General features: G+C 44.0%; 2 protein-coding genes across 2 annotated transcripts in view; one reads left to right on the top strand and one right to left on the bottom strand.

Moving 5' to 3' along the window:
* The window catches only part of REXO5 (RNA exonuclease 5), a 31,302-nt gene extending 26,049 nt beyond the window's left edge, over window positions 1–5,253 (bottom strand). Inside the window, exons 1-2 of the mRNA XM_063142924.1 lie at window positions 5,182–5,253; window positions 3,378–3,558 (exon numbers count right to left, since the gene is read on the bottom strand). Coding sequence (XP_062998994.1) covers window positions 3,378–3,524 — 147 coding nt within the window. The 5' untranslated portion in view covers window positions 3,525–3,558; window positions 5,182–5,253. The remainder of the gene's footprint in view (window positions 1–3,377; window positions 3,559–5,181) is intronic.
* On the top strand, window positions 5,200–16,429 carry ERI2 (ERI1 exoribonuclease family member 2). Its single transcript, XM_063143476.1, has 9 exons — window positions 5,200–5,432; window positions 7,489–7,559; window positions 7,634–7,717; window positions 8,981–9,108; window positions 9,299–9,455; window positions 9,871–9,971; window positions 12,098–12,179; window positions 14,806–14,894; window positions 15,089–16,429. The coding sequence occupies exons 1-9, from the start codon at window positions 5,200–5,202 to the stop codon at window positions 16,367–16,369; spliced, it is 2,226 nt and encodes a 741-aa protein (XP_062999546.1). The 3' UTR covers window positions 16,370–16,429.
* Window positions 16,430–16,624: the final 195 nt, after the last annotated feature.

Below are 16,624 nucleotides of genomic sequence, written 5' to 3'. Positions count from 1 at the left end.
AGACACAGCTGACGTGTAGAGTTTTAGTTATGCATAACTTAACATCACTTGGAAATTATTTACATAAACACAGCAAATGCCAAGCGACTGCAGTCGGGACGGTTCATTCAAGGAAAAACCCAGTCTGGAATTAACAACCACAATTGTGGTGGTGGTGGTGGTGGTGAAGCAAAGTCGGACCCTGAAAAACCACGGCATGCAGTTAGAATTGGTGGCACCGCACCCTTTCCCCCTTTCCTACTTGCTGCTTTTGAATGTTTTGGCCTACCAAGTGGCTCTGGGACACTCACCAGCAGGCCTGCTGCTGGCCCCCCAAAGACAAATGGAATTCTGAGTCTGAATATGGAAGTTTCTTCTCACATCAGTCCGTTGGTTTCTGTTCACCACTCTGCCGCAAAGATCATCTTCTTGGCTCGCCGCTCTGACCATGTTACTCTGCTTCTGAAATCTCTTCATTGGCTTCCAATTCACTTCAGAATCCAATATAAACTTCTCCTGTTGACCTTCAAAGCTTTTCACGGTCTAGCTCCTTCCTATCTCTCCTCTCTCATCTCACACTATCGCCCCGCTCGTGCTCTTCGCTCCTCTGATGCCATGTTTCTCGCCTGCCCAAGGGCCTCTACTTCCCTTGCTCGGCTCCGTCCATTTTCTTCTGCTGCCCCTTACGCCTGGAACGCTCTTCCAGAACATTTGAGAACTACAAGCTCAATCGCAGCTTTTAAAGCTCAACTAAAAACTTTTCTTTTTCCTAAAGCTTTTAAAACTTGATGTTGTGCAGACCTTATACTGTTAGTTTTACCCTACCCTGTGCCTGCTTACCCTACCCTGTGCCTGTTTGCCTTCTCTTCCCCTCCTTATTGTTTTACTATGATTTTATTAGATTGTAAGCCTATGCGGCAGAGTCTTGCTATTTACTGTTTTACTCTGTACAGCACCATGTACATTGATGGTGCTATATAAATAAATTAATAATAATAATAATAATAATAATAATAATAATAGCCACAGGCCTCTGAAGTTGGAGGCTTATGGGCATTACCGTCACTTCCGCTGCTCCCCCACTCTGCATTTTGGCTAGACAGGCTTTTTTGCCCATCTAGCTGGAGCGGGAGGGAGGGAGGCTGGGGAAGCCTGGAAATATGGTGTAAGATGGCTTCTCCAGTCCCATCCCATCGGCAGACCCCCTTTCCCCCCTCTCCGAGGTCACTTTCGCAACCTCGGAGAAGCAGCTGGTGCAGTTCTCTCCATGCTGGCAGCAAGGTGGAGGGGAGCTTGGATTCCTGGCTCCGAGGTCAGAGCACTGTCTCCAACCTCGGAGCCAGGAATCCAGACTATCTTATGACACCCTAAACCCTGTCTAGGGGCTATAGGATTGCTCCCTTACTAACTTACCTAGATGTTACAGGAATTGAAAACCAACCCTTCAAATAAGCCCTCAGGACAGCTCCATTTAACCACCATATTGGAGCAGGCCTGCAATACATTGTGTGTGCATTGCAGGCTTGCACTCAGCAGTTGCTAGACCGTCTTACCTTCTACACCAGGGATGTTGAACCTCTAAGGGCTCGAGAGCTGAATTCAATTTTGGAGAAGTTCTCGGGGGCTGAATTCTGCTGGTAGGCAGGGCCAAAGGCAAAAGGGGGCGGGGCCAGATACCAGCCTATTTTAGTTGAACGCTCTAGCTAACAGTCACTAGGCCTTAGGAAAGGCATTTCAACTTTTTAGAAAGGTGGGGGGGGAACTGCACCAAAGCTGGGAAACCATCAAATGATTGGCAGTTGGGGAAAGGGGGTGTGGCCAGGGAAAGGGGTGTGGCCATGTGGGGAACCCCGGTAGGTTAGATTTGGTCCACAGGCCTGAAGTTCAACCCCACTGTTGTACACATTACTGATATGAAGTCAATTGCACGATATGGATAAGTATCATTGGCTACTCTTTGGTTACATCCCAAACAGATTGTCTCGGTGACCCTATTCAATGACACACTAAGCCACAGTGGTTAAACATTTTGAGCTAATCATCATCATCATCATCATCTTATTTCTTACCCGCCTCTCCATTTTGATCGAGGCGGGGAACAACAGTAAGTATAAAATACATAAAATACTGATTAAAAACATAGTATACATTGTTAAAACATTTATTTATTTATTACACTTATATACCGCCCCCATAGCCAGGGCTCTCTGGGCGGTTCACAGAAATTCTAAAAAATTAAGATAAAACCGAGTATACAAAATTTAAAATTCTAAAACACAGAACATACACACATAAAGCATTAAAAGCCGTTAAAAACTAAACATGTGGGTAATTAAGATGTGCCGCTATATGCCTGGACAAAGAGGAAAGTCTTAAACTGGCACCAGAAAGATAGCAGTGTTGGCGCCAGGCTAGCCTCGTCAGGGAGATTGTTCCATAGTCTGGGGCCACCGCTGAAAAGGCCCTGTCCCTCGTTGCCACACTCCGAGCCTCTCTCAGAGTAGGCACCCAGAGGAGGACCTTAGATGTTGAACGTAGTGACCGGATATATTCACGTCGGGAAAGGCGTTCCATCAGGTATTGTGGTCCCAAGCCGTGTAACATCCTAAAAGCATCCTAAACATTATGGCTTAGTCTGTCATGTGAACAACGACTTGCGTTGTGTGAACTCATAACCATGGTAGCTACATAACCACGGTTTAAACACGCTCACTAACCATTTGCTGCAAAAGTGGCCTAACCATGGCTTAGCATGTTGTCTGAACAGGCCCAGTGTAGGCCAATGAAAGCAGTGAGAGGTAGAAATAATATGTATTATTTACTAGCAATTATATTAATTATTAGCCATCTTGCCCCAAACCAAAACTTTCTGGGTGGCTCATGAAAACCAGAAACTATTAAACTAAAATTAAACCCAATAACAATATCAAAATAAAAAATGCAGCATAAAAAACATGGCAGCTAAGACTAAAACAAGCACAGCAAAACTCACAAGGACAGCAAAATCCTCAACAATAAAGTTTTACATTCCCCCCCACACCCCTGTATTTCATAAAATACACAACACACAAACAAATCAAACCCACTTTCAATTTGCTAAGTTATTACAATTTTTAACCCCAGGAAAATGAAAAGGACTTTAACAGGCACCAAAAGGACCACCTAGTAGGTGCCAGGTGACCTTCTCTTCAAAAGGCACTCCACAACCAGGGTGCCACCACTAAAAAGGTACCGTGTATGTGCTGCACAAAACTTGAAAAAACAGGCTATTCATAGCCCATCATGCTTTCTATGATAATTACTTTTTGAAGGGTTGACATATGAAACCAAGGGACTCATAAACAGAAACCCAGAACTAATAGCAGATCATCCCTAACAATATCTGGATCAACACTTACTTCACTCAATAATTTTGCTTTTGGCAAGCGTTGGCAAACATTATTCTCAGCAACTTTCCTTTTCTTTTTAATCCTCTGAGGCGCCTCGACGTTTTCATTCTCCTCAAAGGGCCTTTTATTTTTAATTGCTTGAGTTTCTGCAGCCATTTTGTTTGTAAATACTGTTTAAGGTGGACTGCATCTACCAAAAAAGCGCAAAGAATTAGCAAAACAAATGTGAAACAAAATGTTGCAGTGCAATCTATTCCATACCCCCCTGGTTTTCAGTCTCTGGCCTAATCTACACCAAGTGGGATACTGCACTATGAAAGCGGTTTATAAAAAGCAGGAGCCACACCACTCCTGTATAGCAGTATTGAAGTGCCCTGACAACTGTTTGGGCCCATTGACACATACCATATACCGCTTTCATACCACTATAGCCTGCTTGGTTTGGCTCCTGCTTTTATATACCGCTTTCATACTGCTTCCATAGTGCAATATCCTGCTTGGTGTAGATTAGGCGTCTGTTCCCTCACCCTCACTTTAGAAGAAAAAGCAAATAGTCTCTTAGCTTTTAAACGTCAACCTGCATTAAAAACATGCCCTCTACCAACCGAGCTACGGTCCTTCTCCAAAACAACGAGTGGATCTGAGCCTACAACAACATGCAATGATGGAAGAAAAGCAGGGTATAAGTATTAAATAAAGGCAATAAAAGTGGAGAAGCTCCTTCAGAGGAATATAGCCGATGAAGTCAGAGTGGCCATGTGTCTAACTCTATAGAGGACAGCCCTCTATTTCAAGACATTCTAATAAATAATAATAAAAATCAATGAAGGAGAAGCTACAGCAGAACAAAGAGCATACAAGTAGCATAGCGCCTAAACGGAAAGCTTCGGCTATTAGACAGTATAGAAATCAATCAATCAAATAATAAACTTAATAGCAATAACAATAATAATGTAAATCAATGAAGAAGAAGCTACAGCAGAAAAAAGAGCAAACAAGTGGAGTAGAGCATAAACTTTAATCATCATCATAAAATAAGTGTATAATCCTATCCATGTTTAGATAGGGGGGGAAAGCCCTACAACTCCCAGCATGCTAGGAACTCTTTACACACACAAAAAGTCCTACATGCATAGAATTGCGCCCTAAATCAATGAAGGAGAAGCTATTGCAGGACAAACAGAATACAAGTGGAGTAGAGCCTAAACATCATCATCATTATTATTATTATTATTATTATTATTATTATTATTATTATTATTATTATTATTATATTAATACTTAAGTAAATCAATGAAGGATAAGTTATTGCAAAACAAACCGCATGCAAGTGGAGTAGAGCCTAAACTTGATGATGATTAATAATAATAATGTATTGGTGTGCTCCTGTGCATGTTTAGATAGGGGGAAAAGAAGTCCTACAACTCCCAGCATGCTGGTCGGGCCATGCTGGGAACTGTTTAGAGAGGAAAAAAAGTCCTACATGCATAGGATTGCACCCTAAATCAATTAAGGAGAAGCTCTTGCAGAATAAACAGCACAGAAGCGGAGTAGAGCCTATATTTAGGAGGCCCTAAAGCAATTTGTAATAAGGGGCGGGGAGGGTCAGGGAGTGACCCTGTCTGTGGGAAATTGGGGGGTCCCTGTTTCCAGCTGAGAAATGCTGCTAGGTCTGCAGCCACGTGTGTGTGTGTGTGAGGGAGGGAGCTTTGGAATTCTCTCTCCTGAGAAATTCTTCATCCCAATTCCTCTTATTTCTTACCTCTGGTTAAAAACAGCACCCCCCCAGCCCCACCCCCACAATTTTCCTTACCTGCTGCTTCCGTACAGGATGCTGAGCAAGCCCTCCATCGAGAAGGAGCCTGGCTCGGTAATCGACTCCTTTAGTCTGAGTCGCTGGCTCGGAGGGGAAAACTCCCGGGGATCAAAGGCAGCGGTCGCGGCGGCAGACCGCAGCAGCCGATCTCTCGATGGCATCGATAAGAGGCGGGGCCATGGCGCGGCGGGCTGTTTAAAATGGACGCCGGAAGCCAAAGCGAGAGGGGCTGAAGGGCGGGACTTAGGGTACCTGGTTGTTACAGGGGCGGGAGGGGGGAGCCGTTGTCATGGCGACGAAACAGCTGGCCAGGTAAGGCCTAGACCAGGCCCTGTATCCTTTCTCCTCTTTCCCTTCTCTTATGGCAAAAGGGATGGGAGCTACGGGGTAGCCGTTGCGGGTGGTGAATGAACCAGCCCGGTGTGTCCGTTCGTTATCGGGATCAGTGGTGCAGCTATTTTAGACCCTAGATTTTATTTATTTAAGGTGCAATCTTAGCATGTTTAGACAGAAAAAATAATAATAACAATAATGATGATGATAATAATTCTTACCCACCTCTCCATTTTGATCGAGGCAGGGAACAAAAGTAAATGGTAAAATACATAAAACTGAATTAAAACAATATACATTGTTAAAACATCCTAAAAAAAACATTCTAAAAAATCCCAGCATGCCCCAGACAACCATGCTGGGACTTTAGGGCTTTTTAAAAAAAACTTCTAAACTTGCATAGGATTATTTGATTTGTACCCTGCCTTTCTACCAAAAAGGGCACTTAGGGGCCAATCCTATTCTTGTAGGACTTTTTCTTGTCTAGACAGCTCCCAGTATTCCCCAGCTAGCATGGGCAGGATCTACGCTATTGCTTTAAAGCGCTTTATAACAGTTTTATAGCGCTTTAAAGCAGTTAAACTTTAAAGCAGTTTATAACTGTTATAAAGCACTTTAAAGCAGTAGTGTAGATCCGGCCCGGTTGGCTGGGGCATGCTGGGAGTCGCAGTCCTTTTTCCTCCTGTAAATATGCATAGGATTATACCTTTAATTTATTTAAGTGATTTGCATGCTGTCTTTTTATGAAGAAAAAATGGTGGGCTGCAGAGCCCCTGGACTTCAGCCCTGAGGTCTAGCCCTCACTGCTGGGAATGGTTTGATGTTAAGCCATAAATAAAGTAAAATGAATAGGGAAAGGATGTTGTTGAACATGATGGACAAGTTCCAGTCACTCTGCGGTTCTCTACCTTTTACAGGTAGCCTTTAACAGTAGCATAGCAAAACTAGGAAGGTTAGCACTACTTCCACTTGCTGTTGAGACAGAGTCCCATGCTCCTCTTCTAAATGTTTTTGAGTTTTGCATAGAAATGTTCCAGGTTGGACTGTTTGCATTTCGTGGCCTTTTGGTCCTGCAATTTACTTTTTTGCCCTCTTTGTACCTGCCTGTGTGCCACATAACCTATGAAAATGCAGGTGAGAATCTGGACTTAACCTTTAAGATGCCACAAGTCTTCTTGTTTTTGGTGCAACAGACTCTGGGCTGAAGCAGACATACATGAAGGACATCTGGAGTAGGCTTCTCTGACTCCACTCCGCAGCTCCCGAGATCGACAGTTTAAGGCAATCATGGATGGTTCCAATTTGAACTGGAGGGATGGATGTTCTTTCATCATATTGGGAAACGTAGCTTATTCCATCTAGGCGATTATTTGTCATTTAGTAACCCCAAGGTAATAGCCCAATTTGGACATAGTGGCTAAACCATACAAAATTTTATTGTGCAAAGAATGAGCTGCAACAGTCCTTGGGCTCATGTGTTTCCCTATCTCCTTTAGTGTGTCCATGAGGAATACCGTATTTCTTCAATTCTAAGACACCATCGATTGTAAGACGCACACTGATTTCAGCACCACCAACAGAAAAAAAGCTTTGATTCTAAGAAATAATAAACGCACGTGTGATTCTAAGACGCCCCCCTTTTTTAGAGATGTTTATATGGGGGGAAAAGGGTGTCTTAGAATCGAAGAAATACAGTAGTTTGGAAGCTAATTCTTGTCATGCCAAACAATGGTTTATTTATTTATTGCATTTCTGTACCGCCCAATATGTTGGCCTCTCCCAACTTGTCGCCCTTCAAATATGTTAGATTACAACTCCAAGCATTCTTCTGCCAGACTGGCTGGGGGATGCTGGGATTTGTAGTTCCAACTGTCAGGAATGCGCCAGGTTGGGGGAAGCTAGTTTATGTGATGTCAAACATGGCTATTGAGAGACCTTTTCCTCTATGTGTATTTATGGTTTCTTTTATAGGCAGCTTGGGATTATTAGAACCATTTCTAAAACATCGCCCAGCGGCCAGAGTCACGATAGACCCAAACTGCGTGAGTATGGTGTCTGTTTGTTACTGCCTTAGTGTTGCAAGCAATAGTATCACACAATCCCTTTGGTATTGCAGGGCAGCTGTTTGCCTACTTAATCATTATTGACTTTGAGTCTACGTGCTGGAAAGATGGCAGAAAATGTTACAGTCAAGAAATCAGTAAGTGGAGATTTAGCAGTTTTGGGGATTGCTTTGGGGTGAATTGGGTCAAAATTGAACAGTTCAGGGTTAAACTGATTGGTGGATCACAAATAATCCAAATATGATGGTTTATGGACAGATAATGGCTTGGGAATAGGTGATGGGTTTTTTTAAAAAAAATCTTTTAAAATATGAGTTGGTCTTTCTGTGGTGCTTATTAAAACATTGAAATAGCTTAAGTTTAAACAGGTATGAATGTAATTTCTCAAAGGAGGTCACAGTGATTTACACAACAACCTTGTAAGTCAGGTTGAGAAGGAATGACAGACAAGCTGAAGGTCACGTAGAGGGCTTCATTGCCTGGTTGCAATTTGTATTCCTCCCTTTCTCAGAGAAGTGCAGCGAGACTTGTATAGTACTTTCTCTGACCCTCACCCCATCCGTTTAACCTTGCAACAATTTTGTGATGCTGAGAATGAATGATTCATCCAAGGTCACCTAAAGAACATCATTGTTGACTGGGGTAGTAAGCCTCTCCCAACATGAACCTACCCATACATTGCAGTCAACATCTAAGGTCCTCCTCAGAGTGCCTACTCCGAGGGAAGCTCGGAGGATGGCAACAAGGGAGAGGGCCTTTTCAGTGGTGGCCCCTCAATTATGGAATAATCTCCCTGACGAGGCTCGCCTGGTGCCAACATTGTTATCTTTTCGGTGCCAGGTCAAGACCTTTCTCTTCTCCCAAGCATTTAACAGCATTTAACAACATATGCTAAGTTTGTTTGTTTTTTAATGAACCCCAGAACTGTTGTTGTTTAAATGGATACTGTTGTTTTATACTGTTGTTGTTTTTTATATATTTAAAATTTTGTATACTTTTTAATGTTCACTGTTTTTAACTTTTGTAAACCGCCCAGAGAGCTTCTGCTATGGGGTGGTATATTAATTAATTAATTAAATAAATAAATATATGCCAGATGCTGGGGAACATGGATGGGAGGGTGCTGTTGCACCATGTCCTGCTTGTGGCTCCCTGGTTGACAGCTGGTTGTGAACAGAGTGCTGGACTAGATGGATCCTGGGTCTGATCCAGCATGGCTCTTCTTATGTTGTTATGAACTCATGTGCCCCGATCCTAAACCATCTCTCTTAAGTATGCCTGCGTACAGAACTTGTAACGCTGTTTAATTTAGAAAACCAGGACTTTAAAATAAACCCTAGCTTAATTTTAAGGTAAATTGGAAGTATTTGCGAAAACGTACCCTTGGGGTTTTTTTGTAGTTGAATTTCCAGCAGTTTTATTGAACACCTCTAATGGAGAGATTGAATCCGAGTTTCACATGTACGTCCAGCCTCAGGAACATCCAATTCTGTCTGAGTTTTGCACTGAGCTGACTGGCATAACACAGGTATAACTTTATGTTCTGTTTTGCAAGCAATTTGCATGCTAAGCTAGTAGTTTATTAGTTTTGAAGTTGTGTGGATGTTGTTAATATGGTTTATTACGTATCTCAATGAATGTTATTAAGGCTGGGTGTAAATCAAGACTTGGAATGCTACCCAACGATATTTAAATATATCTTGTTCTCTTCTATTAAGAATCAAGTTGACGAGGGAGTCCCTCTGCATATATGCCTGTCTCAGTTTTCTAAATGGATTCAGAAGATACAAAAGGAGAAGAACGTTATTTTCACTTCAAGTCATTCAAGTTGTGCTGCTCCTGAAGGACAATTATGTGCTTTTGTTACATGGTCAGGTAATTCATAGAATCTTAAAAAAAAAAGTATCTTACTTTTCACCCTGAAATTTAGGGTCCATTTAGTCCATCACTCTGTGCACGTAGTGGCCAACTAGGGATCAACCAGGGATCTACAAGCAGGACACAAGTGCAACAAAACCTTCACACCCTTTCCCCAGCAACTGGTGTCCATAGGCTTACTGGCTCTGATACCGGAAGTAGCCCATAGCCATCAAGACCAGTAGCCATTGATAGCCTTCTGCTCCAGGAATTTATCCAACCCCCTTTCCCATCTAATTTCTCATGTTTTTAATACGATCAATAAGGACTACCTGACAAAGTGAAGGTACCTGTACAAACGATGTGTTAAAACAGATTTGACAATAACAGGCATGAAACATGAAAGCTTTATGACTGTTTGTTTACCGTACAGACTGGGACCTGGGAGTTTGTTTGCTGTACGAATGTAAAAGAAAACAGCTGCGAAAACCGGATATTTTAAATTCCTGGATTGATCTCCGTGCAACTTACAAGGTGAGAGTACCAGCAAACCTGAAACATTTGTACATATATAACTGCTGTGCAAAGAATATTTCAGTGGCATGCTTTGCAAGCAGAGAGTTACTTAATTTGTTCACTGCAATACAAACATATTCACGAGGCCATTGGAAGCCTCTCTGAATCTCTAAACAATCGATAGGTCTAATTGGATAGATGAAATTTATGGGGAAAGGTTTTGATGTATTTCTACATTGTTTGCAATGCTGTCATGTTTCCATCGGTTTGACTTCTTGCCGGCTCTCTTTTTCTCTTGCTCTTTTAGTGTTTTTCTTTGTTGGCCACGTACAAGGATTATGGTTTGCATAGCTTTTCTAGATCTGGCTCATCCTCAAGCCTTCTTAATTTATTATTAGGTAGTGTGGTTAGAGTGTTGGACTGGGACTCAGGAAATCTGGGTTCTATTCCCCACTCTGCCAGGAAGTCCACTGGGTAATTCTGGGACAGTCACGGACTCTCAGCCTAACCTACCTCACAGGCTTGTCCTGAGGATAAAATGGAGAAGAGGAGGGCCATGGAAGCCATCTTGAGTTCTTTACAAGAGGGGGGAAAGGCAGGATATAAATAATTATTACAATCCCTGTTAGGAAACCAATTCTTCCAAAGCATCCGACAAAATTGAATTAGGGCTAGCTGCTAAACAAATCAAAATACACAAATAAAATCACAATGAAATTGTATCACAATCTAATAAGTCATAGAATCATAGAATAGCAGAGTTGGAAGGGGCCTACAAGGCCATCGAGTCCAACCCCCTGCTCAATGCAGGAATCCACCCTAAAGTATCCCTGACAGATGGCTGTCCAGCTGCCTCTTGAAGGCCTCTAGTGTGGGAGAGCCCACAACCTCCCTAGGTAACTGATTCCATTGTCGTACTACTCTAACGGTCAGGAAGTTTTTCCTGATGTCCAGCCGGAATCTGGCTTCCTTTAACTTGAGCCCGTTATTCCGTGTCCTGCACTCTGGGAGGATCGAGAAGAGATCCTGGCCCTCCTCTGTGTGACAACCTTTTAAGTGTTTGAAGAGTGCTCTCATGTCTCCCCTTAATCTTCTCTTCTCCAAGCTAAAGATGCCCAGTTCTTTCAGTCTCTCTTCATAGGGCTTTGTTTCCAGACCCCCGATCATCCTGGTTGCCCTCCTCTGAACACGCTCCAACTTGTCTGCGTCCTTCTTGAATTGTGGAGCCCAGAACCGGACGCAAGTCATCAGGATGCTTTTCATAGGGCAGTTGGTGGCTCAGTTCAGACAACACGTTCATCAATGCAGTATGAAAACGCCACTCAACAGTTGAGTTTTTCGGGGGTACTCCCCACACAACATCTTCTAACCACTGTTGTGTGACTGTGGATTACCGTGGAGTTGAGTAAAATTCAACGTGGTGTTTGATTGACAGTTCTTCTGCCCTCTTTCCACTCCCCCCCCCGGTCCTCCCGATGGTTATCCCATTAGCCTTTCATCGCTCTTGCCAAGGAACTCTGTAGCTAGTGGGAAAAGTCAACTCAGTGCAACGGGAAACTCCACACAATTGTGCAGGAACTCTCCTCTGCATAGTGTGGATATTCAGTGTGGAGTATTTTCTAAAACAAACTCTACCGTGGGGTGGAGTGTTCCCACCAGCAACACATTTCTCAATGGCGGTGTAAAAACTCCACCTCGGAGTTCTAAAACCACTGTTGAGAAATGTGTTGTCTGAACTGAACCAGTGTCAGTTGCCCTGTGTGGGCGGAGGATAATTCAGGCTCTGAGGTTTTCTTTGCCTGCCTTCCCACAGGACAGTTGGTGGTAGATGGCCCTGTTGGTAGAGGCAGGGAGGTAGTGATGTCTGGGTTTTGGGGCGGGGGCATGTTCTATGTCATATGTGCAATAAGAAAAGTATATGATAAATATCACTTAGTATATTGATTTATTTTCTTTTAATAAATATTCAGGGGTGGTAGCCGAAGCACGCGGAGTAGTGCTGTGTCTTCAGTAGTTTCTTGTCTTGCTAAAGGGAAGCGTGCATATGACGACCGAAAGGCTGTGCTCTGTCTTCAAAGAACCCCCGGTCCATTCAAATTTAACACAGCAGAGCAACTAATGCTATGTTTATGTTTTTCTCTTAGCTTTTTTACTCTAGGAAGCCGCAAGGGTTAAATGGTGCTTTGCAGGACGTGGGGATCATATTTGAAGGACGGGAGCATTCTGGTGAGTTTTGATCCTCCCCTTGCAATATCTCTTACATGAAGGCATGAAAGAGAGCTCTGGAAAACATTTCAAATTCCCAAGCAGCAAGTACTTAAGATGACCAGGCAGTTGGGCACTTCATATTCTGTTTTCAAAGCTCAACGTAAAATGAGTCAAACTCCATGGAATATAATTCTTTTTCAGTAATGCTATACTCTAAAATAATACTAATACTAATATTAATACTGCATCTGGGAGGGAAGGAATGGGTTGGCTCAGGAAACAGAATTTAAGGCTATCTTCTCTGTCCCTCTCTTTTAAAGAAGAGATGTCTTACATTCTGATACCACTATTTCCCCAAGGAAGTCAGGATGGTACTCTGAGCTTGGCCTCTCTCTCTCTCAGCCAATCTAAGGCCACCTACTGTGCTTCAGGACCAAATGAGGAGCCTATCCGGTGTCTGCTTTGGCCTAGGCCAACAGTCTGCACTGGCTCTAAGATGTCTGTCTGCATAGCCGTGGGCATATCTTCTTATCCTACAGCGCTTTGTGCATACTTGCAGCCCTGCTGATTCTTTTGTGAAATACATAGTTAACTTGCAACCGGCTTCTAAACACAGTTACTTAGGAGTAGGTCCCTGTTCCTTATCTCGCCCCTAAGGCTTCACGCAAGACTGAGCGGAGGCTGCTTGTGATGTATGCCCACCCTTTGTCGATAATGAGGCCCTGCCCATCCCTAAGGTAGGGTGAGGACCTAAAGAGTCTAGTGGTAGCCCTGATTCTTCCCTGTCCCTCTAGTTCTGGTTTGCTAGGCGACTGGGTACCTCTAGATAGCTTCAGACCACCACTACAGAAGCCCTGGCTAGGTCATCTGTGCCTGGGGCTTCTCCAAATCTTCTGGTGGAATCTGCCATTCTCCATCACTGATCTACCACACTGCCGTGTCATCTGCCTCTCTGCACCCTGGATGGAGCTTCTGCTGTCCTGAGGCTATAGGAGGGAAGTTCCTAGGGCGAAGCCAAACCTGTACCAAAGGATGTCCCTGATCCTCCAGTTTGCTGTGGCCAGAGATGACAGGGTGAGATGTCAATAGCTGAGCTCAGGGGGTTCTTAAAAACTAGGTCCTGTTCTTGATCCTGGATTTCAGCTGAATTTAGTTCCCAATTAATGCATCGTGCCGTTGTTTAGGATTGCAGCTTAAGGCTGTCTTAAGGTGGCACCCGTGTCCTGCTTTGTGGGTCCCTGGTCGACAGCTGGTTGGCCACTGTGTGAGCAGAGTGCTGGACTAGTTGGACCCGCGTTCTGATTCAGCACGGCTCTTCTTATGTTCTTAAGTCTTTGTGTGATAAATGCCCACAAGCATACATGGGTTTAAGAATTAATTTGCTATTGAATGTGTGGAGTTGCCTGTGGCGTTACACCTTTCAAGTCAGTTCCCAAATGTATGTCTGCAGTTTGTAAGTCTGTGGGTTTTAGAATGTTGGCCTGAGTGGGCGGAGTTAGAATGTCTTGGGAGAAGGAGGAGTGATATATAAGGGAAGGACTGAGGGGATTGTGAGGGACTTGTTAGGTCCTCTTAGAGCAGCCTTCCTCAACCTGGGGTGCTCCAGATATGTTGGACTACAACTCCCAGAATGCCCCAGCCAGCTGGCTGGGGCATTCTGGGAGATGCAGTCCAACACATCTGGAGCACCCCAGGTTGAGGAAGGCTGTCTTAGAGTCTTTAGTGCTCTCTGTGTTTAGGGTACTTAAGTTCTGGGAAATTGGAGGTTCAGGGTAGAGAGTGGTGTCTTTGGAGTGTGGTGTGCACGTAGTTGATGTATATTAATCAATACAGTTAATAAAGAAAGCTCAAGAGTGATTGTGTGAGAGAAAGGAAAGTGTGTATGTGAATGAGGGAATGAAAGGTTTCAAAAAGGTTTTTAATTGTTTTATTTGAAACAAAGCTTGTGAACTTTTGAAAATAAATTTTAATTATTTTGTTTTAAACTACCACAAAAATCCCGCGTGTCTGTTTGGCATTTATCATCTGAAGTTTACACATTCAGCACCCACTCTGACAATCATTCACCACAGCAGATATAACTCACAGCGCATTATTATATATATTAAAATCCTTCTCCATTTTAAACCCCTTTCTCCACATAGTTTGGAGGAAGGTGGTTTTTATCCCTTGCCTCAGGCGTATCAAGCGGTGGTGCTTGGCTTGAGCAGGGAGTAGCCGCGGCCGGGCCTGGTGTTCAGAGCCTGTGTCGTGGCATTGCCCTCTAAGCCAGGACGGTCTGTCCAGGCCAGCAGCATCTCTCTTAACTGGTAGTGGCTCTCCAAAGGCTTAAACAGAGGCGGGGGGGGGGGGGGGCTGCTGCCTGAGGTGCCTTAACTAGAGATGTCAAGGACTGAACTGAAGATATTTTCATGTGAAACACATGCTCAGTGGGAGAGCCTATGCCCAGTCTTTATGCGGACCAGACAGCAAGTGGAAGACTGAACAGTTTTGGAAACCTCTGTTCATACTTGCTAGTCTTTCAAATCCTTTCATAACTCATTTGCCCCTTGCTTCAGTTTACGAAGATCTGTTGTGTTCTTTCTTTCCTGTTTTGTATATGCGTGCGCACATCAACAATATTATGATCTCTTGTTTTCCCAAGGGCTGGACGATTCCCGGAATACTGCTCGTCTTGCCTGGAGGATGATCCGTGATGGGTGTGTGATGAAAATCACTAAATCTTTGCATAAGGTTAGTGGTTATTCTTCTTGGCACGTGTGACGGAAGTACGCAGACCAAGTAAGCGGTTGCTGAAATGACTAGCTATTAACTTGGTTCTTGTCCTGAAGGATTCCAAGGCAGATCTTTTTTTCTTCCCTCGCTTGCTGTTGTCGTCTGTTTCTGTGGTTCCCACAATCTCTTCCATTTGTGTACGGAATCTTTAGGCACCTCCTGCAAAGGGTTCTGTCGCCAGCTTTTTCAGCGCGAAGCCTCCTGACGCCAGTCCTTTGGGAAGGGAGGATGGTGCAAAGACATCGGTTTTGGGCGAAAGCAGAAACGGTGATGTTGCCATGGAAGTTAAAAATAACAAGGAAAACCAAGAACAGGAGTTCACTCCAGTGCGTTTACATGGGGACACCCAGATTCTATCAAGAAACTGCAAAAAGACCGATGTCTGTACCAGAATCCAAAGCTGCTTCAGCCCCCCCACGGGACAGCTCGATTCTCCTCTTGGCTGCTTTCGGCCCTCCTACCCTAGTCGTTTCAGCATCCAGGGTCGGCTAGATAATGAACATCTGATTTCAAGTTCTTCAGCCCAGAATCCAGGGCTGGTTTTGGTCTCTACCACTCTTTCCTCTGTCAATATTTCCGATATAGACATAAGTACCACTTCTGATTGTTTAGCAATGCTGGCGGACTGGGAGGATGTAGCATTAATGCCAGCATCGGAAGGTGATCAAAATTCGGCATCTTTGCAGGTGAAGGATGACCCGAGCGGTAAGGGTTCATTCATGGTTGGAGAGAGGATGGATATGAATGAACTGAATGTGATGGGTTTAGGAACTGGTGATGTTGCAGAAGATACTCTGAATATGGAACCTTCCAAGGCTGTTATATACAAAAGCCCCAATACTACTATTTATAACGCAGGCACAGCCCCAACTAAGTCTTCAAATACTTCTGTGTTTAAGCTCCCTGCTGCAAAGGCAAATACATCCTCCGTTGACGTGAAAGGATTTCCCTTTGACAAATGTTCATCTGAAATGCACAAGAGGAAGCCTTCCAGTCCAAAATCTGTTCCTCCAGCCAAAAAGCCCGCCTTTGTAGTATACAAAGATAAAGGCACGTCATCTAACACTTCCCTGCCATTCAGGTCTGGTTCCGGCATCTTAAACTCCTCCGTCAACTTCAACCAATCTCTAAAGGCTACGGAAACCGGGAGAGTGACTCCTCCTCTGTGCAAGTGCGGCCGAAGGTCTAGAAGGCTAAACGTTTCGAAAGGCGGTCCGAATCATGGCAAAACGTTCTTTAGCTGCCCAGTTGGGAAACAGGAAGGGAACAGAAAGGGCTGTGACTTTTTCAAATGGGAGCATGTGTTTCTAAAGGAGAAACTCTCTCCTCCCGTCTCGCGTATCGTCGGGCTACCAACTCTTGGAACAAGGTTGAATTCGTCAGGAAATCCTCAAAGGAAATGCCTGAGCCTCCGGCCTTCAATGCGAACCTAACCCAACGCTTCCTTGTTCGTTGCAGAAGCAATTCGCTCGCACCTTCACAAGTCAGAGAAGTTGTTAGCTTTGTTTCCCCCCAGCATGTAATATTTTTGCGGATTGTGTTGCAAATTGATGGATTATCTGAAACAAAAGTTTTGGGTTGGTTGGGCAGGGCTTGAGGGGAGACAAGGGGTGTGTCCCTCCGAGACCCAGACAAGGGGTGTGATAATATTGGGGTGAATCAGAATTAGTGCAGCTGGTTTTACCTTT

The sequence above is a fragment of the Elgaria multicarinata genome, chromosome 17, assembly GCF_023053635.1.
Source record: "Elgaria multicarinata webbii isolate HBS135686 ecotype San Diego chromosome 17, rElgMul1.1.pri, whole genome shotgun sequence".
NCBI classification, from domain to species: domain Eukaryota; kingdom Metazoa; phylum Chordata; class Lepidosauria; order Squamata; family Anguidae; genus Elgaria; species Elgaria multicarinata.
This window is presented reverse-complemented; position numbering and strand designations above follow the sequence as displayed.